The following is a 26,107-nucleotide window of genomic DNA, read 5'->3' on the forward strand; positions in this document are numbered from 1 at the left end:
TAAATGGGAGGGGAGGAGGGAAGGGGGGGGGTAGAAAATGACACTATATATTCAAGAAGGAATCTTGATCAATATGGTTTATAGTGTGAAAAATAAAAAAATTTTTAAAAAAGTGATGCATGGATTTGGACCCTGTTCCTCCACATTGTTAAGTATCCAACCTTCTGGTTTGACCTTACAAAATGCATCACCAGACCTCAGTATTCTGGGCCCGGTCCACAGACCAGTCCTTGGACCTCAAGATGTCCCTGCTCTTAAATCCAACCCCCTGACACAAGTAGTAGATGACCCCTCTAAGTCCCAGGATAAGAGAACAGGCTTCAATCAGGGTGGGAGTGGGTCACTACAGAATGGCTGGGGGAAAGGTCTGTTTCAACAGTATAATCGGCTTGGGGTGGGATGAGTACCCAGGCTCACCTCAGATTCTGTTGGAGAGTGTCCCACAGAAGTCGTGCAGAATCTCCAGCAGGCCCCAGGACCAGTAGCTGAGCTTGTCCTGATTGGACAGAGGCTTCTCCAGAGACCCCATCATGCTCTCCAGCTTCAAGAGCTCATAGCTGAAAGCGATGAGAATCTGTGCCCACACCTCCTCCCTCACCATCATTCAGCATCCCAAACACTTCTTCCAAGTGAATCGACACTTTACTTAAAAATCTGCAGGGGTCATCTACTGCATCCAGTGCTCCTGCTTTTGTCTCCAATACGTTGGAGAGACTGGACACAAACTGTGAGATTCCTTCATTTACCACCTTTGCTCCATCTGCCACAATAGCAGGTGGCAAGGTTAGTTCAACACTGTAACAGCCTCAGTGACCTGGGTTCTAATCCAGCGCTGTCAGGAGCTTGCACGTTTTCCCTGTGTCTACGTAGGTTTTCTTCAGAGTGCTCCAGTTTAGTCCCACCATTCAAATCATACTGGGGTTATAGGTTAATTGGGCAGCACAGGATAATGAAACAAAAGAGCCCATTAATGAGCTGCATGCCTAATTTTAAAAAAAATCTGAGTCAATCCACTTTAATTGTGGCTCCGTTCCCATACCAACACCTCTCCATGGTCTCATGCACTGAGGCAAACTGGTGAAACAACACCTCATTCTGTCTGGGTACTCTCCAACCGGATGACATTAACATTGCCTTCTCTAGTGTGTTAGCTCCCCCACCCATTTTCCCTCTCATGATGTCACCTTACCTTCACCTCTACATTCACAGAGCCACACCCATCTCCCAATCAATTCTCACCTTTTCTGTCCTGTCTGTCCAATTATCACCTTTTGCCTGTTGCTCTTCACAGCTCCTCCCCAGCCTTTTTATTCTGTTTGCTCATACTTTAATAAAGGGCTCAGGCCCAAAACATTAGTTATACATCTTTACCTCTTCTGGATTCTCCAAGACCTGCTGAGTTCCTCCAGCATTTTTGCATGTTTACTACAACCACAGCATCTGCAGACTTTAGTGTTTCACTCCCAACCTGAAATTTTGACCATTTCCATCTGGATACTGTTTGACCTGTTGAGTCCCTCCAGCTTCTCTCTTTGCTGAAGATTCTACCATCGATCATTCTTGCTTCTCTTGCAATTTTTATACTTTGAACGTGTTGCTCAGAGTTTCATGAAAGCAGAATCTATTTGAATAATGTACAAGCTATTGGCATGTATTTAAAAATACTGAACTCCAGGAAAAGAAAATCAAAGAGCTACACTCTCCATTAGTGACACACAGTCAGAATTTTGTAGCCTGAGTTGTATTATTTCTACTACCAAAGTAAAGATATACCCCGACTTAAAAATTAAAATCTTCATATTCTTAATGTCTATTCTTTTCTTCTTTGGCTTGGCTTCGCGGACGAAGATTTATGGAGGGGGTAAAAGTCCACGTCAGCTGCAGGTTCGTTTGTGGCTGACAAGTCCGATGCGGGACAGGCAGACACGGTTGCAGCGGCTGCAGGGGAAAAATGGTTGGTTGGGGTTGGGTGTTGGGTTTTTCCTCCTTTGCCTTTTGTCAGTGAGGTGGGCTCTGCGGTCTTCTTCAAAGGAGGTTGCTGCCCGCCAAACTGTGATGCGCCAAGATGCACGGTTTGAGGCGATATCAGCCCACTGGCGGTGGTCAATGTGGCAGGCACCAAGAGATTTCTTTAGGCAGTCCTTGTACCTTTCCTTTGGTGCACCTCTGTCACGGTGGCCAGTGCAGAGCTCGCCATATAACACGATCTTGGGAAGGCGATGGTCCTCCATTCTGGAGACGTGACCCACACAGCTCAGCTGGATCTTCAGCAGCGTGGACTCGATGCTGTTGACCTCTGCCATCTCGAGTACTTCGACGTTAGGGATGAAAGCGCTCCAATGGATGTTGAGGATGGAGCGGAGACAACGCTGGTGGAAGCGTTCTAGGAGCCGTAGGTGATGCCGGTAGAGGACCCATGATTCGGAGCCGAACAGGAGTGTGGGTATGACAACGGCTCTGTATACGCTTATCTTTGTGAGGTTTTTCAGTTGGTTGTTTTTCCAGACTCTTTTGTGTAGTCTTCCAAAGGCGCTATTTGCCTTGGCGAGTCTGTTGTCTATCTCATTGTCGATCCTTGCATTTGATGATATGGTGCAGCCGAGATAGGTAAACTGGTTGACCGTTTTGAGTTTTGTGTGCCCGATGGAGATGTGGGGGGGGCTGGTAGTCATGGTGGGGAGCTGGCTGATGGAGGACCTCAGTTTTCTTCAGGCTGACTTCCAGCCTGAAGTCTATTGAACTTTAAAAAAAAACAACAAAAGGAGAATTTTGAAATGGTCAATGTGTAATTCTGTAAAGGACGCTGTTAAATGGGAATTTTATTGCATAAAGACACTGCTTTTTGGTCCAGTGACAAACTCAGTCTATTACAATATTTTATTCAAAGTATTTTACAAATATAACAAAGGAAGTCTGTGCCTTTTGTTAACCCTCCTGATTAATTAGACGTTGCCTTGTTTCCATCACTATTTCTTCCATTACTTCTGGCTTCAAAATATCTTTAATCTGCAATCACAAAAAAATAATTTGAAAAAGACAAAAAATTGTATATAGTAGACACTTTCATTGGATTTTGTCAGTTCATTTTAATTATTATAACAACTGCAGTAATGAACGGTAGCTGAATAACACAATTATTCATTTTTATCAGTGCTCATATTTCACAAAATAAAAGCATTTTTCTAATTAAATAGTAACTTCGCTGTTACACATCAAAGGAGTCTTAATTTGTTTTTGATGGACTAAAGTGCACAAATGCACATGCGGATATTCATGAAAACAGCGATTGAAAGATCATAACATTAGTTTCTAAGTGAGATTACCATATATTTCGGCATATAAATTGAGTCGTGACACCCAAAATACACCCAAAATACGGGGGTCAACTTGTACGTCCAATATACTTTTATTTTGTAATTCTTTATTTATCGCACTATGAACCAAAATATTTACAGGTGCATCTCTTTAAATATAGTGACATCTTCTCTTTTTTCCCCATCTCTCACCCCCTCCAAAAACAGTAAATATTGAACATATTAAATACAATAAAACAACATCTTTATACAAAAGGAAAACAAACAAAAAAGATGTGTCATCTACTTATACACATTAAATCTGATCGTGTTTATCTTCTTATCATTTTAGGTGGTGGTGGTCTGAGGCCGGCTCTTTCTGTTATGTTCCATGTATGGTTCCCAGGTTTTTTCAAATATTATAACTTTGTCTTTTAAATATGTGATTTTTTTCCAATGGAATACAATTAAATTTGGTTTTGTATTCCATTAATGTTTATAGTCATATAGTCAACGTGGCCATCTTATATCTTTATTTTCATTTCTTTTCCACCTCTTCACAACCTCCATCCTCTTTTTTCCATTACTGTTCTTAAAGTTTTCCTTTTTAATCTCCATATATGACAACACACTTAAGACATGAAATACCCAACAATCCCCACAAGCAATAACCCTTTAATCTCCAAATGAACCCCCCCTCCTTGGGTTGCCCCTTGTCGGCAATCACATCTCCCCTTTCCACTCGGTTTGCGAACTTACTTGCAAGCGTCAACTGATTTCGCAGTGACAATTATTCTCCCACCCCAGCCCCCCCACCCAAGAACACTATTTTCCAATACATATAACAAAGCTCTCTCTTTTATTCCCCTTCTTTTATCCATCTTTAAATCTTTATATATACATTACCTTTATGTTATTACATATTTTTGTATATTTTCTTGCCAGTCTTCCTTCTTGTCACTCCTCCTCTCTTCTCCTGTCCAACAAACGTTCAGCAAATTCTTGAGCTTTCTTTGAGTCCGAGAACAGTCTATTCTGTTCCCCAGGAATACATATTTTGAGTACTGCTGGATGTCTTAATATAAAAACCTTTCTTCCATAAGATTGTTTTCACCATGTTGAATTCCTTCTTCTTCTTTAAAAGTTCGAAGCTCATGTCTGGGTAAAAAAATATTTTTTTGTCTCTTATATTCCAACGGCTTATTGTCTTCTCCAACTTTCTTTCTTGCCTGTTCCAGTATGTTCTCTCTTGTCGTATATCTTAGAAGTTTTACCAATATAGATCTCGGTTTTTGATGTGGTGGCGGCTTCGGTACTAGTGCTCTAAGCGCCCTTTCGATTTCTATTTCTTCATGTGAATCTGTCGTTCCCAGCACCTTCGGGATCCATCCTTTTATAAATTCCTTCATATCTGACCCTTCTTTGCCTTCTTTCAAGCCCACTATTTTTATGTTGTTTCGCCTTAATTTTTTTTCCGCTCTCTTCCAACTTCCCTCTTAAATCATTTAACTCCATTTCTACAGCAACTTCTTGTTCCTCCACATTTTCTACTCATTTCCCTATTTCAGTCATGACCAACTCTAAGCTTTGCATTCTGTCTTCAGCTCTTTTCATTTTTCTTTTGATTGAACTAAATTCTAATGATCGCCATTCTTTTAATGACCTCATTTGTTCTTCAAAAAAGGCTTTATCTAAATTTTGTCCTTCTATTTTACCTTCTTCTTTCCTTTGAAATTCTTGGTCTTCTTCCTCCTCTTCTTGTGTCTGTATCTATGTCTATGTCTTCTTCTCTTCTCTGTACCAGTGTATCCTCATTCTTCTCTGATGAGGTGCTTCTGTATCCTTGCTGGGCTTCCAGCTGCTATGTCTCCTGTTGCTGGGGCCTCCCGCCGCAGGTCGTCCCCTTGCCGGTTGCCCCACTGCCGCTCACCCTCTTCCAGCCCTTCATTCTCTTTCTCACCACTCTTCTTTCTTGCTCGCTTCCCCCAGCCGAACGCCCCGATGCTGAGCGTCTCTCAGCTGGCCGCTCCGCAGCTGACCGCTCCTCAGCTGAATCCCCCTCCCGCCAGTGTTAACCTTTTCTTTTACTTGTGCACTGCACATGCGCAAATCTTCGCGCATGCGCAGTTGCGCACCTCTTCTTGGCTCTGAGAGCCATTTTTGAAGTCCACCGGTCGGGAGGTCACCGATCCTCCAGGGACTCACCAACGTCGGAGATCGGCCGCTCCTCTCCACGATGGCTCCCTTCTTTCCTTTTCTCTGTTATTCTTACTTTCTCTCTTCTGGGTACCATCTTCTGTCTCTTCTCTGTAACTTTATCTTTCTCTTCCTGTATTTTATGTTTAATGAGCTCAGTTTTTTCAAACTTCTTTTCTCTGGAGAGGGCTGGTTCTACTCAACCAGCCACTACTCTATCACGTGACTCCTTCGCCTGATATACTTTTAAGACCTTAAATTCAGCTCAAAATCAAATATGTGCTGATTGGGCATATAAGTCGACCCTTGAAAAACCAAAAAACCTGACTGTGACAGATTTTCATTGAGATTTTTATTGAAAACAACAGCACATTTAAAGCCCTTCAAAAATCATGCTCGCTATCATCATCTGAATCAAACATGGCAGCAAGCACATCCATACCCTTTGTTTAAACAGACATCATGTGTCCCAGTCTGTATCTGATGAAGTGGTTTCAGCTTTGTCGTCAGTGTCCCACAATAAATCATATTCCGTGCCATCAATTTCACAAGAGATACCACACTTTTTAAAAATAAATTATTTTATTACATTCTCTAACTTTGTGCCATGCTTGAGCACAAAGTTACACAGCATATCAAGTGATGCAGCACACATTGCCCTGCCTTTTGCAAACGACTTTTCTGCACTCGACATCCATGTATTCCATTCCTCGTGCACATAGTCTTTGACTTGTTCAAGCAGACATCGAGAGGTTGTAATAGAGATGTCAAACCACCCAGGATAATCGCCATGTAAGTATTATATAGTGCTAATCTACTTTCTTCAGTTAAGTGGCTACGAAACATTTCCCAGACCCGCAAAGTCTGTTCTTTGCGAAAACCAACTGTCCCATACATTGTCTATCCATAATTTTCACCCATCAATCCTTTTTCATGAAAATGTACAAAAATACCTGCAGGGAATTTCATTTTCGGTTTAATTTTGCGTTTAAAGATTGCCATGGGTCTTAACTTTGCCCTGTCGGCCATACACGATAATACCATTCTAAACCTGGTCTTTTATGGCCTATACTTCTGGTTTGCACAGTTTTAAACACCTTTCCATTCCACTGTTCTATTGCCTATCATGTCAAAATTCATGGGGGTTTTGTCCAGGTTTCTGATATTTGCCAATGCAAACTGGTGTTTCTCCCAGTTCTGTATAATAAACTGGTGAATACTTACAACTTTATGACCAAGATCTTTTGGTAGTTTCTGTGCAATTTTTGTTTTTAGGCATAATACCAGATTTTTCCTGATGATGAAATGATTGCATCATCACTGAGGTCTCTGTGCAACTTGGCCCACTGCAGTCCAAATGTTCTTGTTTTATTTTGGGTGACTGTAGCAATCTTTCCTCTGTTCACGTACCCATTCTGCAATGTTATTTTCCAACTCTAGCCAATGAGTGACTTCTTTTCTCAATATTGCCTTTTTGGTATGTTTCTTGAAGTCTCTTCTTTTTTCCTCCAATCTCTTATCAACTTCTCATGCACATCAAATTTTCTTGCAGCAGTGCAGTTGTTGGTTTTCTTGGCCATTTCTATCACTTCCAGCTTAAAACTCGCTTCATATTTTCATTGTGTGCTGCATTGTGTCAATGGACCCTCCATGATAGCAATTACCTCCAGCCAATGCCCAGTAGATCAATTCACACGATCGACGTGAGTCAATGTACACGCCGGTCAATGGCCCATCTCAGGCATTGCAAGCTATGGGGGGGTCAATCTATACACCTCAGGTAACAGAAATTGGGGTCGACATATACCAGATATACCTTGAAGCCCTTTAAATGAGCTTGAAGTGGGGGCGGGGGGAGTTCAACATACGTCGAAATATACGATAGTTAGAAAATTAGACTTCAAAAGGTTGTTAAAATAACTGAAGTTATTGTGTTTACTGATATGAGAGAACCTACAACGTGTGCCCTGCCCAAGTGGGAGAATTAGCACAGTATTGGTGGAAGATTCTGTGGGTCCCACATTATCCTTGTTGCCTACCTCAGAAACTCACTAAGCAAGTCATTCTCTATCCAGGTACTGTTCCACTGCTTTAAGTGATTATGATTTTATGGACATTATTTAAATAACTATCCTGTACTCACTGGGTTTTTTTCTGATAAAATTACCTTATTGTAAGAACTTTTATTTTCTCAGCTCTTAACACCATTTTTAGTAAATTGAGACCTTTGCCATGAGTCAGATGTGTTGGGAAACTCGTTAGCTAATCCTGTGCTGTCAATAAATATTATTACATTAACCAGGAGAGCACCTTCCTTCAAGTATTCCAAAAAAATTGCATTGCTGGGTTTAAAATGGTGAAATTCTATTATTTTAAACTGAGAAAACTAAGGTCATTTTGCATTAGAAATATTACCTGTTGATGCAGCGATGCCTCATAGCAATAGAGAACACTGGTATCATAAAGTAACATCTTGTAGACATTCAGGACCAAAATGCAATTGCGGAGTCGTGAGATCACCTCTCTGTCCGATACAGAAACTGGCTATAATCAGGAGCAAAAGGAATACCATGATTAAAATAAATTAAAGATTCTTTAGTAAAAATGCTAGAAATATTCAGCTGGTCAAATTTTTCCAGTGGATGGGAGGAAGGTAAACAAGGGAAAGAAGATTGGTCAATCACATCTTTCTCTCCGTTACAGACCCCTGAACCCAGCTTCATTTCTTTGGCTCTAAAAAGTTCCCTGCTTTGATTAAACATCAACTCTACTGACAACATTTTCTGATTTTGTCATTGTATTTAAAAACATGTAGCCTTGTACAAAGTGTACATTAGTTCCACAATGTAATAGGACAAAGAAAAACTGTTCGAAAACAGTTAAAAGTACTGTTAAAATGCCATGGGATTAGTCAATTGCATACCAAAGCAATTAATCTCAATTAAAAATAAATACATTCACACCCAGGAATTGTAGTTAGATTGTTAAACTAAATTTACATTTAGGAACAGAGTTGACATTCCTAACTCAGTTAACTTTGCCTCAGCAGAGTGCACCATTGCCAGTTGTTACACATTTGAATCTCAGCTGAGATCCCAGCACAAACTGTCTTTACATAACCATCAAGGTACCATATTTCTAAGTGTCATATGCATATTTTACAAACCAGGTACACCCCCCCTCCCCCCGAATGCGCTATGGAACAATATTTTTATATGTTGAAAGAACGCACACAATTTATAGCAGGTGTGGGAATACAATTTCTTTGGCTTGGCTTCGCGGACGAAGATTAATGGAGGGGTAATGTCCACGTCAGCTGCAGGCTCGTTTGTGGCTGACAAGTCCGATGCGGGACAGGCAGACACGGTTGCAGCGGTTGCAAGGGAAAATTGGTGGGTTGGGGTTGGGTGTTGGGTTTTTCCTCCTTTGTCTTTTGTCAGTGAGGTGGGCTCTGCGGTCTTCTTCAAAGGAGGTTGCTGCCCGCCGAACTGTGAGGCGCCAAGATGCACGGTTTGAGGCGACATCAGCCCACTGGCGGTGGTCAATGTGGCAGGCACCAAGAGATTTCTTTAGGCTCGCCATATAATATAATATAATAGCGGCATTGAAAGAACGCTCACAATTTATAGCAGTCGTAGGAAAGAAACGCCAGCAATTTATAGCAAGTGTGGGAATATTATATGTACAAGTACGAGAATATAATAGTGGAATGTGCACAATGTATAGCGAGTGAGGGAATGTTACGGTAAATATGAGAATGTAATAGCGGCAATGAAAGAATGCACCCAATTTATAGCAGCCATGGGAAATTTTGATCTTGGAAATATCTCTTTGTACTGAATGCCTTGGTATTCCTATAAACAGGACATTCTGGCTCAGGCACTGTAATTGCCCAGAAACATCCCCGATGGAGGAGATTAACATATCAAATGCCTCTGATTTGAGACAACTCTTAACTCTGAAGCCTGTCTTCAATCTATTTAATTGATTCCTCTCCAAACCTTGTTAATGTATTGCAGCAGGATATCATCTATATAATGAGTAATTGACACCTTTGGGGGAAGTTGATTGGGTGTTAACTGCAGAATATTAACTGTGGTATGTCCCATTTAAATGCAAATTTATTTTTGTTAATCAGAATTTAGAATACTATCTATGCGCATGTTATCAGCGTGTGTGCATTATATGAGCGAAAATAAGGTAACAGGGAGTGTTTTAATGCCAAATGGATGAAATTGACTCTCTGCCTGAAAAGGTACATCTTGTGGCTCTATTTTGAAAAGCAGGGAAGCAGTCATTGGTGTTCCAGCCAACAGAGATCACTCAGGTAATACCATGAACAAAAGTCTCATCTCTGTCACAGCCCTGATTGTGAGATGATTAAATAGGTAAATTGACAAAGTGTACTCATTATCAGCCAGGATTACATGATCAAAATCTCTGCCAATGGAACTTGAACCACAAGTTCCTGAATCAAAATTTATGAGTGATTTTACTCAACTATAGCAAACACATGACTTGAGCAGTGTGAGCAAATGTTATATTTTATATTGTTTATCTTTATTTATTTTCCAAGACAAACATATTCAAGAGAATTCTATCAATTATAATTTAGAGTCATATTCCAACCAGCCTACCCTACTCTGGCTACAAGAATACAAACAGAGCTCGACAGTTCAGTTTTTCATGTCTGTTTGGTCATAGAACTCTACAGTTGTCTGGCCAAGCTATTTTTCCCCACTGTCCTGGACCATATCACTTCCATCCATGTACCTATCCAAATTTTCTTAAATGTCAAAATTGAGCCTGCATTTACCAATTCAGCTGGCAGCTTGTTCCACACTCCCACCACTTTCTGCATGAAGAGGTTCCTGCGAATATTCCCTATCAATTTTTTCCCTTTCACTTTTAACCCATGACCTCTAGTTTTTTTAAATCTCACTTAACCTCATATTTTAAATCTGCTTGCATTTACTTTGTCGATACCTATCCCGATCATAATTTTGTAAACCTCTATCAATCTTCCCTCATTCTTCTGCATTCCGTAGAAATAAAATCCTAACCTTGCCCTATAACTCAGTTTTGGCAACATCCTTGTAAATCTCCTCTGCACTCTTTCAATCTTCCAATGAAATTGTGACTAATACCTTTTCCAGTGATTGAGCATCTATCGCCTCCTTGGGTCAAGATGTTCAGTACAAAGATTCACCACCCTCTTGTTGAAGAATTTTCTCACTATTCTCGTCAAGGGGCAACTCTTTTTTTCATGCTGCAACCTTGGTTGTCAACATCCCAGCTAGCTGAATGAGCTACTCTGCATCTTCCAGTCAAGCGCCATGAAAATGTGGTACAGTTTAATGATGACATCTTATTCTTCTAAATTCAAGAAAATATAATTCCACATTGCCTGATCGCTTCTTGTATGTCAAATCCACTACTTCAATAATCCACCTGGGGAACCATTACTGTATACCCTCTATTGCTAGGAGTCTAAATTTTCACACAATATCCTCAATTTGGTCACTTCTGGTGTCTCACCTCAAAATTAGTCACAAATCCTCCTTCTTCATCCTCCTTCCGTTCAATGATTGGATAAATCCAAATATAGCCATTATTTCCAAGGATGATGGCTGCACCACAAGGCAGGTTGTGAAAATGAGTCTTTCGACGTTTTACGAGGGAAGGGGAGACTTGGATCAGGGTTCCTTGTCCCAGCTGACCAGAAAAAAGATGGGAAAAGAAAACCAAATATGCATTTAGGGTTAACTTCAGTGCATGAAACAGATACAGCAGTTGATGATCCATGTCATGGCCTTGTCCTTGACATCTTTGCAAAGTAATTCAAAAACCACCCCCATGCTCCTCTGAATCATTTTCTCAATTTCTCTCACTTCACAGCCATATCTCGACATTAGCTCTTAAAAGCTCTAACTCTGACAACTTTTGATCATTCATCGAACCTTACCTCCTTGCACTCATGAGTTTCTTGGGTCATTTTGCTATGTTAAAACATCATGTATAAATGCCATTTGTGTGGAAGTTTCACTTTTATAAGTGAATCCATTTCTTGATTTTACCTTTCCATACTTCAGGCTCCTGGTATGCAAAGACAAAGCACCATCTGCAAACACAGCTTGGACCTCTGCCTGAATGCATGATAAGGAATATCAGGAACAAGCAGAAAGAACAAATGAGTTTCTACATACTGTTTTAAAATGTTTGGGTTTTCAAATAAGCATTGCATGTAACAAATGCACTATCCACCACAAGTGGAAAAATTAACAAATCACAAGAACATGTTGTGTAAATGGGTCATTAATCAATTGAGATGTTTATGATTAAGGGAGCTCAGGGGTGGTCAAAAAGAAATTACAGCTAAGGTTTTCAAATATGATGAGCATTTTGCACAAAGTGAAAATCTGGAACATTCTTTTGTAAGGTTAAGAGTCAACTGAAATTGTTAAAGCAGTGATCAAAGATAAGAGAACAATGAAACTGAGGTACAGATCAGCAAAAATCAAACAATGCAGAGCAGGCTTGAAAAGCTGAAGGAACATCTTGTCCTATATTATGTGCTGTACTGAAAGATTCCAAGCAGTGCTGTAATACGTTCCTCACTGATGGAAAGCAGGGATTAACCTTGTGTGTCTTGTATTGAGGTTTCATTAACCTTTCAGATGTTTTTGCCTTGATAACTATAGTCTTAATTGGTGACAGGTGTGTGTGAGAGTGAAGGGGGGGAAGGGGGGGGGAAAATCAGGTGACCCAATGCTCAAACTTTGCAGTAATTTCATTCAATAGTTCAATTAACTGAATGGAAGTTTATAATTAGATAAATCTTCGAACAATGTAGTGCAACAATCCCAAATGATACATCATGGTGTTAATTTGACACAACAGTTGTGTCAGATCAATGATGGAGATCAAATGAATATTACTATTACAGGGAGCATTATTGAAAGAGAGTAAATTTTCTCCAAGCATTTATCCAATTCAATTCTGACATCTGCTATTGAATCTACTTCACCATCTTTTCAGTCTTCACATTCTACCACCATCTGCCTCCCACCCATCCCCCAATGACCTTAAAGTACTTTGCTAACAGACCTTCTGGTTCTAGAAACAATTTCAGATTATTTACTCCCTTTTTCAGTTTGTATCAGGATTGCTGATTTGTACATGCCAATTCTCTCCCCATTTAAAAAAAGTTATTTGTGTGTCCCAGTACGCCAGATTATATAATGTCTATTTGAGGGTGGTCCAACATTTCACACGATCACTGACATTACCTCTGTTGCACTCTTCACCCTCACCTAACTTCTCTGTTTCTTACTCTCTTCCTCGGTTCTTTGACCCTAAACATCAACCACATTTTCTTTCCAGTGATGCTGATTGAGTTCTTCCAGCATTTCTATTTTTTGTATGTAGAAATTTTAACTTGCACTCCTACTAAACTGGTTGTTTAAATGAACAGGAATGAAACAAAAATCCTGTCCATGGTTTATTGAGTTGTGCCATTTCATGCTGGAAGTGACCACTGAAGTTATCACAACCAAAAGTTCCATACTCGTCCGTAAAAAGGATACACTGATCAGGTCTCCCTCTTGCAGATAGTCCCTCATCATCAATTCATCCTTGGCAGATCTTCTTCTCTGCAAGGACAAATTTGTATCAGAATGCAGAAAGAACTACTCATTTCAAATACACGTGTGAACAAGTGGTGAGTTTCAAGAGCAGAGCAACCCTTGTACAACATTCAAGCCCTCATTAAAATTCATCCTCTTTTGCCAGATAGATGGAATGTCAACAGAAGGCTGTTGCTAATGTATCTGGAATATTATTCTTCGTTGCAGTGAGTTATACACTATTAACAAAGCAATTAACATCATCAAAAAAACATTCTTCTCCAAAGGTAGCAATGCACAACTTGCCGTATTCCTACTGCTTATTTTCTCAAATGGATTTAGAAGATTACTCAAATTTCAGTGGGAGTCCTAACCAACATAAAGCCTGTAACAACATGACTAAAATGGGTGATCTGGTCATTAACAAGTTGCTATTTGAGAGATCATGCTATATTCCTATATTATAGCACTGATTATATTTAAAATACTTAATTGACTAATAAAACCTTAGAAACAATTTGAAAGATACAATACAAAATGTACATTTATTATTTAACTCACCAGTTCTCCTCCAGGAAGATTAACAGAAGAAAGGAGAAGCACAGAATCTAGTCTGGAGTTAGTCTCCACTTTCCATCGTTTCTGTTGAACCTAGAATGATTTAGGAAGGAAAAAATGTATTTTTGTTGGGATTTGTGCACTCAGACACAGAATTCTTCAAACAGGAACAGTTAAGGTGAGACAAGTACTGTCAGATAAGAGATGGGCAAAACATATACCCCACAAAAATGAGTAGATGGGTAAAGAAATGTAACAGCAGGAACATGCCTAAATAGACACTTTTCAAAGGTGCTACTCACACAAAGGACACTGATCATGGAATGAAAGGGAGAGCACAGCAGGTGGAAAAAGAAAACAAAGTGAGAATTTTTAAACCAGGAAAAGGGGTTAATGAGAATCTTCTGAAAGAGACCCCATGATGAAGCATTAGCAAGCAATCGTGGAGCACGGGAAGATCTCAATACAGTCAATGGAGCTGAAAGTATATAGAGGTGGTGATTATTTTGAGATAAAGGGGAGTCACGTGATGGAGTAGTGGCCGGTCAGGGAATTCCAGCCCTCTCCGGAAAAGTTGAAAAAAAAATGCACAAAACACAAAGGTACAAGAGTAAAAATTAAAACAAAGTAAAAATAAAGGTGAGAAGAAAATGGCAGCGAAGAGAGAAAACAACTGGAAGAAGAGAAGATGAAACAACGTCGGAAGAAGAAGGTGAAGGCCTTACCTGTCTGAGGAGGCCCGCCGCGGAGAGAGAAGCCCGCTCCCTCAGGTCAGTGGAAGTCTCGGGCTTGGGACTACAAAAATGGCTTGCAGAGCCGAGTAAAAGTGCGCAACCGTGCATGAAAAAAAACACACTGACGGGAGGGGGGAACAGCTGCGGAGTCGACCTCCACAGCTGAGAGAGACACCTGCAACACAGCAACAGGTGCAGAACACAGACAATAACGACAACAAGAAAGAAGAGGGTAAAAAGAAAACAAGGAAACAATAGATGGTCAACCCAGAGGAAGAAGAACAGAAAGAAATGGAAGAAGAAGAGAAAGGCAAGACAATGGATATATCTTTTTTTAAAGAATATATGGAATCAGTGAAAGAATGGCAATTACAAGAATTTATTGAGATAAAAAGAAGAATTAAGAATGCAGAAGAAAAAATGAATAAAATAGAAATGGTCATATCAGAGATAGGAAAAAGAGTGGAAAATCTGGAAGAACGAGAAATAATGGTAGAAATGGAAGTAGAGGACTTAAAAGAGAAATTAGAAGAATCTAATAAAAAATTTAGAGACACAAGAGCTGTTAGCTCAGAAGATAGATATAATGGAAAAGTATAATAGAAGAAATAATATAAAGATAGTGGGCCTTAAGGAAGATGAAGAAGGCAAGAATATGAGAGAATTTATAAAAGATTGGATCCCCAGGATCCTAGGAAGACCAGAATTACAGGAAGAAATGGAAATAGAGAGGGTACATAGAACATTAGCCCCGAAACCACAACCGCAGCAAAAACCAAGATCCATTTTAGTAAAATTCTTAAGATATACAAGAAGAGAAAATATATTGGAGAAAGCAATGAAGAAAATAAGAGGAGACAAAAAGCCACTGGAATACAAAGGTCAAAAATTTTTTTTCTATCCAGGCATAAGTTTTGAACTCCTGAAGAAGAGGAAGGAGTTCAATACAGCAAAAACGATCTTATGGAAAAAAGGATATAAATTTATGTTAAAGTACCCAGCGGTTAAAGTGTTAAAGTGACAAACGAGATGTGCTCCACACCAGGGTCATGCCTAGCGCGGAATGCCACACTGACCACCGGCTGGTTCGCTGCAAGCTCAACCTTCACTTCAAACCAAAGCCCAGGAACAATAAAGCCCCCAGAAAGAGGTTCAATGTTGGAAACCTGCAGTCAGACGAAGCGAGAGGAAACTTCCAGGCAAACCTCAAAGCAAAGCTCGACGATGCAACCCGCCTCACGGACCCGTCCCCTGAAACCCTCTGGGATCAGTTGAAGACTACCATACTGCAATCCACTGAAGAGGTACTGAGCTTCTCCTCCAGGACTGGTTTGACGAAAACAGCCAGGAAATCCAGGAGCTGCTGGCAAAGAAGCGAGCTGCCCACCAGGCTCACCTTACAAAGCCGTCCTGTCCAAAGAAGAAACAAGCCTTCCGTCGCGCATGCAGCCATCTTCAGCGCAAACTCCGGGAGATCCAAAATGAGTGGTGGACTAGCCTCGCCAAACGAACCCAGCTCAGCGCGGACATTGGCGACTTCAGGGGTTTCTACGAGGCTCTAAAGGCTGTGTACGGCCCCTCACCCCAAGTCCAAAGCCCGCTGCGCAGCTCAGACGGCAAAGTCCTCCTCAGCGACAAGATCTCCATCCTCAACCGATGGTCAGAACACTTCCAATCTCTTTTCAGTGCCAACCGCTCAGTCCAAGATTCCGCCCTGCTCCAGCTCCCTCAACAGCCCCTAAGGCTAGAGCTGGATGAGGTTCCCACCCTGGATGAGACATATAAGGCAATCGAACAACTGAAAAGTGGCAAAGCAGCAGGTATGGATGGAATCCCCCCAGAAGTCTGGAAGGCTGGCGGCAAAACTCTGCATGCCAAACTGCATGAGTTTTTCAAGCTCTGTTGGGACCAAGGTTGGGATCCTGCCTCAGGATCTTCGTGATGCCACCATCATCACCCTGTACAAAAACAAAGGCGAGAAATCAGACTGCTCAAACTACAGGGGAATCACGTTGCTCTCCATTGCAGGCAAAATCTTCGCTAGGATTCTACTAAATAGAATAATACCTAGTGTCGCCGAGAATATTCTCCCAGAATCACAGTGCGGCTTTCGCGCAAACAGAGGAACTACTGACATGGTCTTTGCCCTCAGACAGCTCCAAGAAAAATGCAGAGAACAAAACAAAGGACTCTACATCACCTTTGTTGACCTCACCAAAGCCTTCGACACAGTGAGCAGGAAAGGGCTTTGGCAAATACTAGAGCGCATCGGATGTCCCCCAAAGTTCCTCAACATGATTATCCAACTGCACGAAAACCAACAAGGTCGGGTCAGATACAGCAATGAGCTCTCTGAACCCTTCTCCATTAACAATGGCGTGAAGCAAGGCTGTGTTCTGGCACCAACCCTCTTTTCAATCTTCTTCAGCATGATGCTGAACCAAGCCATGAAAGACCCCAACAATGAAGACGCTGTTTACATCCGGTACCGCACGGATGGCAGTCTCTTCAATCTGAGGCGCCTGCAAGCTCACACCAAGACACAAGAGAAACTTGTCCGTGAACTACTCTTTGAGACGATGCCGCTTTAGTTGCCCATTCAGAGCCAGCTCTTCAGCGCTTGACGTCCTGCTTTGCGGAAACTGCCAAAATGTTTGGCCTGGAAGTCAGCCTGAAGAAAACTGAGGTCCTCCATCAGCCAGCTCCCCACCATGATTACCAGACCCCCACATCTCCATCGGGCACACAAAACTCAAAACGGTCAACCAGTTTACCTATCTCGGCTGCACCATTTCATCAGATGCAAGGATCGACAATGAGATAGACAACAGACTCGCCAAGGCAAATAGCGCCTTTGGAAGACTACACAAAAGAGTCTGGAAAAACAACCAACTGAAAAACCTCACAAAGATAAGCATATACAGAGCCGTTGTCATACCCACACTCCTGTTCGGCTCCGAATCATGGGTCCTCTACCGGCACCACCTACGGCTCCTAGAACGCTTCCACCAGCGTTGTGTCCGCTCCATCCTCAACATCCATTGGAGCGCTTACATCCCTAATGTCGAAGTACTCGAGATGGCAGAGGTCGACAGCATCGAGTCCACGCTGCTGAATATCCAGCTGCGCTGGATGGGTCACGTCTCCAGAATGGAGGACCATCGCCTTCCCAAGATCGTGTTATATGGCGAGCTCTCCACTGGCCACCGTGACAGAGGTGCACCAAAGAAGAGGTACAAGGACTGCCTGAAGAAATCTCTTGGTGCCTGCCACATTGACCACCGCCAGTGGGCTGATAACGCCTCAAACCGTGCATCTTGGCGCCTCACAGTTTGGCGGGCAGCAACCTCCTTTGAAGAAGACCGCAGAGCCCACCTCACTGACAAAAGGCAAAGGAGGAAAAACCCAACACCCAACCCCAACCAACCAATTTTCCCCTGCAACCGCTGCAATCGTGTCTGCCTGTCCCGCATCGGACTTGTCAGCCACAAACGAGCCTGCAGCTGACGTGGACTTTTTACCCCCTCCATAAATCTTCGTCCGCGAAGCCAAGCCAAAGAAAGTACCCAGCGGTACTTAAAATAGTTATTCCAGGGCAACAAAACAGACTATTCTCAGATCCAGAGGAAGTACAAAAATTTGCAGAACAACTACAAAACAAGCAGAGAGATGAAGACATGTAATGAGTTAAAATGACCACGAACTATATGTATGTGTGTATATATATATATATATATATATATATATATATAGATGTGTATGTATATATGTGTATACATGAGTGTATCCGTATTTAGAGGAAAATATATAGAGTATAGATAAGAATTAATAAGGGAATGAAAGGGAATAGAGGGAATAAGGAGGGAATTAAAAGAGTGACCTTTGTTATATATGAAAATTGAAATCTTTTCCGGGGAGGGCTGGGTGGGGAGGAGTTACGGTCACTGCAAAATCAGTTGACGCTTGCAAGTGAATTCGCAAATCCAAATGGAGAGGGGAGATGTGGTTGCCCGACAAGGGATAAATGGCAACTCAGGAGGGGGAGGGGAGAATGGGGTTAAAGAAGTTTTAAATAGGAGAATAAGGAAAATGTTTGATGTTTTAGAAATGTTGTCTTATAAAGTGTTCAAAACAAGAAAGCAGAAATGGATAAGAAGGAAAGGTGATGATGGAGAAACGGAAAGGGAAGATAAACAAAGTATGAAATGGCTACGTTGAACTATATGACTTTAAATATTAACGGAAATACATAACCAAATCAAAAGGAAGAAACTGCTAAATTTACTGAAAAAAGAAAAAATTGATATAGCATTTGTGCAAGAAACACATTTAACTGAATTGGAGCACAAGAAATTAAAGAGAGATTGGGTAGGACATGTAACAGCAGTGTCATATAATTCAAAAGCAAGAGGAATAGCTATATTAATCAGTAAAAATATACCAATTAAAATAGAAGAGGAAATAATAGATCCAGCAGGGAGATATGTAATGATAAAATGTCAGATATATTCGGAGTTTTGGAATCTACTCAATGTATGTTCACCTAACGAAGAAGATCAAAAGTTTATGCAAGATATTTTTTTGAAGATAGCAGATACGCAAGGGAACATATTAATAGGAGGGGATTTCAACCTTAATTTGGATTCAAATATGGATAAAATTGGGAAAAAAATTAACAGAAAGAACAAAGTAACCAAATTTATAATTAAATCGATGCAAGAAATGCAACTTTTGGATATATGGAGGAAACAACACCCAAAGGAAAAGGAATATTCATATTATTCGGGTAGACATAAAACATACTCAAGAATAGACCTATTTCTGTTATCAGGTCGAATGCAACATAGAGTAAGAAAAATAGAATATAAAGCTAGAATATTATCGGACCATTCACCCTTGATTTTGACAATAGAGTTAGAGGACAGCCCTCCAAGAATGTATAGATGGAGATTAAACTCCATGCTACTTAAAAGGCAGGATTTTAGAGAATTCATTGAAAGACAAATTAAAATGTACTTTGAAATAAATACGGAATCAGTGAAAGATAAGTTTATACTATGGGATGCAATGGAAGCGTTCATTAGAGGGAAAATAATAAGTTATGTAACTAATATGAAGAAGGACTACAATCAGAAAACAGAGCAGTTGGAAAGGGAAATAGTAAATATAAAAAAAAATTAGCAATGAAGGAAGATACAACTAAAAGAAGAGAATTGGCAGATAAAAAAATAAAATATGTAACACTACAAACATATAAGGTGGAGAAGAACATAATGAAGACAAAACAGAAATATTATGAACTAGGGGAAAAAACGCACAAAATCCTAGCATGGCAGCTTAAGACAGAACAAGCTAAGAAAATGGTATTGGCATCAAGGAAAAAAGACAATCAAATCACATATAATCCAACGGAGATCAATGAAAACTTTAGAGAATTCTATGAACAATTATACCAAACTGAAAACGAAGGGAAAGAAGCCAAAATAGATGAATTTTTAACTAAAATTGAACTACCAAAATCACAAATAGAGGAACAAAATAAATTAACAGAACCATTTGAAATAGTAGAAATACAAGAGATAATTAAAAAACTACCAAATAATAAAACACCAGGAGAGGATGGATTCCCAATAGAATTCTATAAAACATTTAAAGATTTATTAATTCCTCCTCTCCTGGAAGTAGTCAACCAGACTGACAAAACACAAAGCTTACCAGATTCATGTAAAACAGCAATAATTACAGTAATACCAAAGCAAGGGAAATATCCACTCGCACCAGCGTCATATAGACCAATATCATTACTTAACACAGATTATAAGATAATAGCTAAACTATTAGCAAACAGATTAGCAGATTATGTACCTAAAATGGTAAATCTAGACCAAACTGGATTTATTAAAAAAAGACGCACAACAGACAATATTTGTAAATTTATTAACTTAATTCATGCAGTAGAAGGGAGTAAAGCACCAACAGTAGCAGTTGCTTTAGACGCAGAGAAGGCCTTTGACAGAGTAGAATGGAATTATTTATTCAAAGTATTGCAAAAATTCAGTTTACCAGAGAAGTATATTAATTGGATTAAAGCATTATATAAAGGGCCATTGGCGAAAGTGACAGTAAATGGACATATATCAAAGCAATTTAATTTAAGCAGATCAACAAGGCAGGGATGCCCACTATCACCCTTATTGTTCTCGTTAGCTATAGAACCACTAGCAGAATTGATAAGAACAGAAAATAATATAAAAGGGATAAAAATAAAAGACAAGGAATATAAATTCAGTTTATTTGCGGATGATGTTATAGTATACTTAACAGAACCAGAACTATCAATAAAAGAATTATATAAGAAATTGAAGGAATATGGAGAAGTGTCGGGTTACAAGATTAACGTAAATAAAAGTGAAGCAATGCCAATGAATAATGCGGATTTCTCAAAATTTAAGAAGGAATCACCATTCAGATGGCAAATGCAAGCATTAAGATACCTAAGTATACAAATAAAGAAAAATCTCGGCCAGCTATATAAACTCAATTATTATCCACTAATGAAAAATTACAGGGCGATTTAGAGCATTGGAAAGACTTACCACTAACACTAATAGGAAGGATAAACTGTATTAAAATGAACATTTTCCCAAGGATACTATACCTATTTCAGGCATTGCCAATACACTTGGCAGAGAAATTCTTCAATGAGTTAGAGAAAATAATAAGGAAATTTTTATGGAAAGGGGGGAAACCGAGTATAGCATTAGATAAATTAACAGAATGGTATAAACAAGGAGGCTTACAACTGCCAAACTTTAAAAATTATTATAGAGCCGCACAATTAAGATACCTATCAAATTTTTATCAAACAAGGGAAAAGCCAGATTGGACTAGATTAGAACTAGATAAAATAGGGGAAAAGATACCTGAACACATATTATATAAATGGGATGAAAAATTGGTACAACGTAGGAGTTCTCCAGTATTACATCATCTGCTCAATATATGGAAGAAGATTCATGTAGAAAGGAATAAAACAAATTACCAATTACCAAAACTAATAATGACGCAAAATTTTACAATAGATAACCTTTCCTTTAGAGAATGGGAGAAAAAAGGGATCAAAAGAATAGAAATTTGTTTTTCAGGAAATAGATTATTATCCTTTGAACAAATGAAAAATAAATACAATATTACTCAAGATACAGTGTTGGCATTTTACCAATAGAGATCCTACTTTAAGGACAAATTAGGAAGCAGTCTGAGGTTACCAGAGGGAAGTAACTTTGAATATGTGATTACAGATACAATGATAATCAAAAGATTTATAACAAATATGTATATTAAACTGCAAGAAAAGGAGAATGAGGAAACAAATGGTAAAACTAAACAAAAATGGGAACAAGATTTAAATATAAAGATAAAGAAGGAAACATGGGAGAAGTTATGCTCTGGAACGATGAGAAATACAATAAATACGATGTTACGTATGATACAATATAACTGGATGCACAGGCTATATATTACACCTCAAAAGTTAAATAAATGGGACCCAACAGTATCTGACAGATGTTTTCGTTGTAAAAAAGAAATGGGAACAACAATTCATGCAATTTGGACATGTGAGAAAGTAGAAAAATTTTGGGAAGATCTAAACCAGATATTAAATAAAATTACAGAAAACAATATACCAAAAAACCTAGAGATTTTCCTCCTAAGTAACATAAAAAACAAAGAATTTGGACTTGATTTGGATGGTGCACAAAAAAGATTTGTTAAGATAGCTCTCGCCGTAGCAAAAAAATGTATTATGTCAACCTGGAAATTGGAAGATAATTTGAGAATACAACAATGGTATATAGAAATAAATAAATGTATTCCATTAGAAAAAAATAACATATAGTTTAAGAAATAATATTGAAATATTTAAACAAATATGGGAGCCATACATGAAACACAATAGAGAAAACCTACCGGGGACATTTACCACCTAAATTAACGAAAGGAGAAGGAAATGAAAAGATTTGACTCAGTGGAATTTCTTCTTTATTTTTATTGAATGACAACATTGTTTGACTGGTTTAATGTATCTTAGATTTTGTATTTTAAATGAATGGGGGGAGGTAGGGAGGGTGGGATGGGAGGTGGGGGGAGAAAATGACACTGTATATATTTGAAAAGGAAAATATATGTATCTTGGTCAATGTGGTTTATGGTGTGAAAAATTTTAAAAAAAGAGATACAATGCAGTATACTCAGTAAGTGGAGGGAAAATGGCCAAGTTTTTACTGTCCTGAATGTAGGAAGTAAAATCAAGGGCTCATTACATTTGCCTCATTTATTAACAAACTGGTTATTGGATTAGATCAGATTTTTTCTACTTTTTACAGATACCTTCCTGCATAGGAGATTGAAGTTTGTCCCATTGTTACAAGATGGATCCCTTATTCTCAGTTTAACTCTTTTATGTGATGAGGAATTCATTGGATTACAAGTTCAGCTCCGTTTTAAAATTAAGATGAAATTTAGCTTCATTACTTTTTTAAGTCTGTCATTTCTACAAAGGAAAAATCTTTTTAATGTTTCTTGCAGTGATTTTAAATCTATGAATCTGGTCCTTGACATTGATAGAATAGAATTGCTGATATCTATCTGAATAAAGCTTCCCTCAGAGAAGCCTGATTAATTACACATAGCTTCAACATCTTTGCTCATAGTCCTGATCAACAATCTTTCTTTGTGATTATCAAAACACATCACATTCCAGTAATAAGTTAAATTTCCATCTGAGTTGTGGCCTTATCATAGAACATTAGAGCACATAAACAGGCCCCTTTGGTCCTTCTCGTCTGTGCCAGTCCTTTTTTCTTTTACCTAGTTCCACTGACCTGCACCCAGTCCTAGCTCTCCATACCTCTCCCATCCATGTATCTGTCCAAATTCTTCTTAAATGTTAAAATTGAACCTGCATTCACCTCTTCAGCTGACAGCTCGTTTCACACTCCCACCATGTTCCCCCTAAGCTCTTCCTTGTTCTTGTTTCAACTCTACAAATCTCCAGTGCGACCATATTTAAAGTATTTGTGTTCAGGTCTGGTTATCTCATGATAGAAAGGACGTGGAAGCTCTAGAGAGGGGGCAAAGGAGATTTACCAGGTATGGAGTCTATGGAATCATCCACCACTACTCTCTGGGTTCTCCCATCCAGCCGTTGTCGAATCCAGATCACTACTTCACTGACTCAAATTCATGTCTTGACATTTTAAATATTTCTGTCAGAACCCCTCCAGTTTCTACACTAGACTCCCTCAAGGACTGAGGGAATATACTATCAAGCTCTTGGGATTTATCCACCCTTATTTGCTTTAAGACATCAAGTGCTTCATCCTCTTTAATCTGTGTAGATTCCATGACCTCACAACTTGTTTTCCTTACTTCACAAGACTCTGTGTCCATTTCCTGATCTCCCTCATGTCTTTTGGCTCCACTCTGATCTTCCGGGGTACCCATTTTGTCCCTTATTATCCTTTTGCTTTTAATATACCTGTAGAAACCGGAGAGGAGTCATGTGATGGAGTAGTGGACGGTCGGGTTGAACCAGCCCTCTCCAGAAAAAAAGTTTGGAAAAGACAGAGCTCAACAAATATATAACTCAAGAAATAGAAGATAAAGTTACAGAGAAGAACAAGAAGATGGCAACCAAGAAAGAAAAAGTAAGAACAATGGGGGAAAAAAAGAAGAAAAATCACCGGAGAAGAAAAAAGGCCTTACCCGCACGCAGGAGCAGGAAGCTACAGTGGCGAAGAGCAGCCGATCTCCGAGACTGGTGAGTGCCCTGCGAAGTCATGACCTCACAACCGGTGGACTCCAAAAATGGCTCTCGGAAGCAAACAAAAGTGCGCAACTGCACATGCACGAGGAGTTGCGCATGTACAGTGCACAATCAAAGGATAAAGTGAGGGGGGCTCAGCCGAGGAGCAGGCAACTACAACGTGACCAGCTGAGGGACGCCCAGCATCGGAGGATTGAAATAACGGCGAGGAAAGGACCGAAGAGCCAGACGAGGAAGAACGGCAGCAGGGTGTCCGACAACAAGAGGATCAACAGCAGGAGGCCCGACAGACAGACGGCCTGTGAACGGAGGCCCAACAACAAGAGGTCCAGCAAGAGGAGGCACGACAAAGACATAGAAATAGTTCATCAGAAAAAGCAGAAGAGACACAGATACAAAGAAAAGAAGAAGACACAAAAACAGGTACAGATACAGAAGAGGAAGAAGAAGACCAAGATCTTCACAGGGAAATAGAAGGTAAAACAGATGGACAGAATATAGATAAAGCCTTTTTTTGAAGAAAAAATGAGATCATTAAAAGAATGGTTATCATTAAAATTTAGTGCAATTAAAAGAAAAATGAAAAGAGCAGAAGATAAAATGCCAAGTTTAGAAATGGTCATGACAGAAATAGGGAAAAGAGTAGAAAATGTGGAGGAACGGGAAACTGCAGTAGAATTCGAAGTAAATGATTTAAGAGAAAAATTGAAAGAAAGTGACAAAAAAAATTAAAGAGACACAAAAGTTGTTATCTCAGAAAATTGATATGTTGGAAAACTATAGTAGGCGAAACAAAATAAAAATAGTGGGCCTGAAGGAGGGTGAAGGCAGCTCAGACATGAAGGAATTTATAAAAGGATAGATCCCAAAGGTTTTGAGAACGACAGAATTGCATGAAGAAAAGGAAATAGAAAGGGCACACAGAGCACTAGTACCGAAAACGCAGTCACATCAAAAACCAAGATCCATCTTAGTAAAATTTTTAAGATATATGACAAGAGAAAATATACTGGAGCGGGCAAGGAATAAAGTTAGGGAAGATAATAAGCCATTGAAATATAAGGGACAAAAAATATTTTTTTACCCAGACATAAGTTTTGAACTCTTAAAGAAGAGGAAGGAATTTAATACAGCGGAAACAATTTTATGGAAAAAAGGTTATAAATTCATGTTAAGACATCCAGCTGTACTTAAAGTATTTATACCTGTGGAGCAAAACAGACTGTTCTCAGATCCGGAGAAAGCACAGAATGTTTGCAGGACAGAAGAAGAGATGAAGAGATGTAACAAGAAAAAAGACCGGTGATAAAGTATATATAAAGATAACCATATAACCATTTACGGAGTGGAAACAGGCCATGTTGGCCTTTCAAGTCCACACCGGTTCACTGACTTTGTGCCCCCTCTTCAGGCATTGGTCCTGGTAGATCTTCATTCAATAACGATGGGCGAATTCAATGCGAAGGTGACAATAAATGGATATATAATAGAACCAATTTAAATTAAATAGGTCAACTTGGCAGAACTGATAAGAACAGAAAATAAAAGGAATATAAAATCAGTCTATTTGCAGATGATGTCATAGTATGCTTAACAGAACTATCAATAAAAGAATTACATAAGAAATTGAAGGAATACGGAGAAGTATCAGGGTACAAGATCAACGCAAATAAAAGTGAAGCGATGCCAATGAATAATGCGGATTTCACAAAGTTTAAGAAAGAATCACCATTTAAATGACAAATTCAAGCAATCCGATACCTAGGTATTAGATGAGATAATAATCTAGGCCATCTATACAAAATAAATTATCAGCCATTAATGAAGAAATTACAAGATGAGTTAGAACATTGGAAAGATTTACCACTAACA

General features: G+C 39.4%; 1 protein-coding gene across 3 annotated transcripts in view; it reads right to left on the minus strand.

Moving 5' to 3' along the window:
• Positions 1-2,863: 2,863 nt before the first annotated feature.
• Positions 2,864-26,107, minus strand: part of exosc2 (exosome component 2) — an 82,744-nt gene continuing 59,500 nt past the window's right edge. For 2 of the 3 annotated variants that reach the window (XM_069918753.1, XM_069918768.1), the window contains 6 exons: positions 13,676-13,765; positions 13,076-13,141; positions 11,567-11,635; positions 11,028-11,204; positions 7,905-8,033; positions 2,864-3,006 (listed from right to left, as the gene is read on the minus strand). In XM_069918753.1, coding sequence (XP_069774854.1) covers positions 2,926-3,006; positions 7,905-8,033; positions 11,028-11,204; positions 11,567-11,635; positions 13,076-13,141; positions 13,676-13,765 — 612 coding nt within the window. In that variant the 3' untranslated portion in view covers positions 2,864-2,925. The remainder of the gene's footprint in view (positions 3,007-7,904; positions 8,034-11,027; positions 11,205-11,566; positions 11,636-13,075; positions 13,142-13,675; positions 13,766-26,107) is intronic. The other variant, XM_069918760.1, reaches the window with a different exon arrangement.

This window comes from Narcine bancroftii, chromosome 1, assembly GCF_036971445.1.
Source record: "Narcine bancroftii isolate sNarBan1 chromosome 1, sNarBan1.hap1, whole genome shotgun sequence".
Taxonomy (NCBI): Eukaryota; Metazoa; Chordata; class Chondrichthyes; order Torpediniformes; family Narcinidae; genus Narcine; species Narcine bancroftii.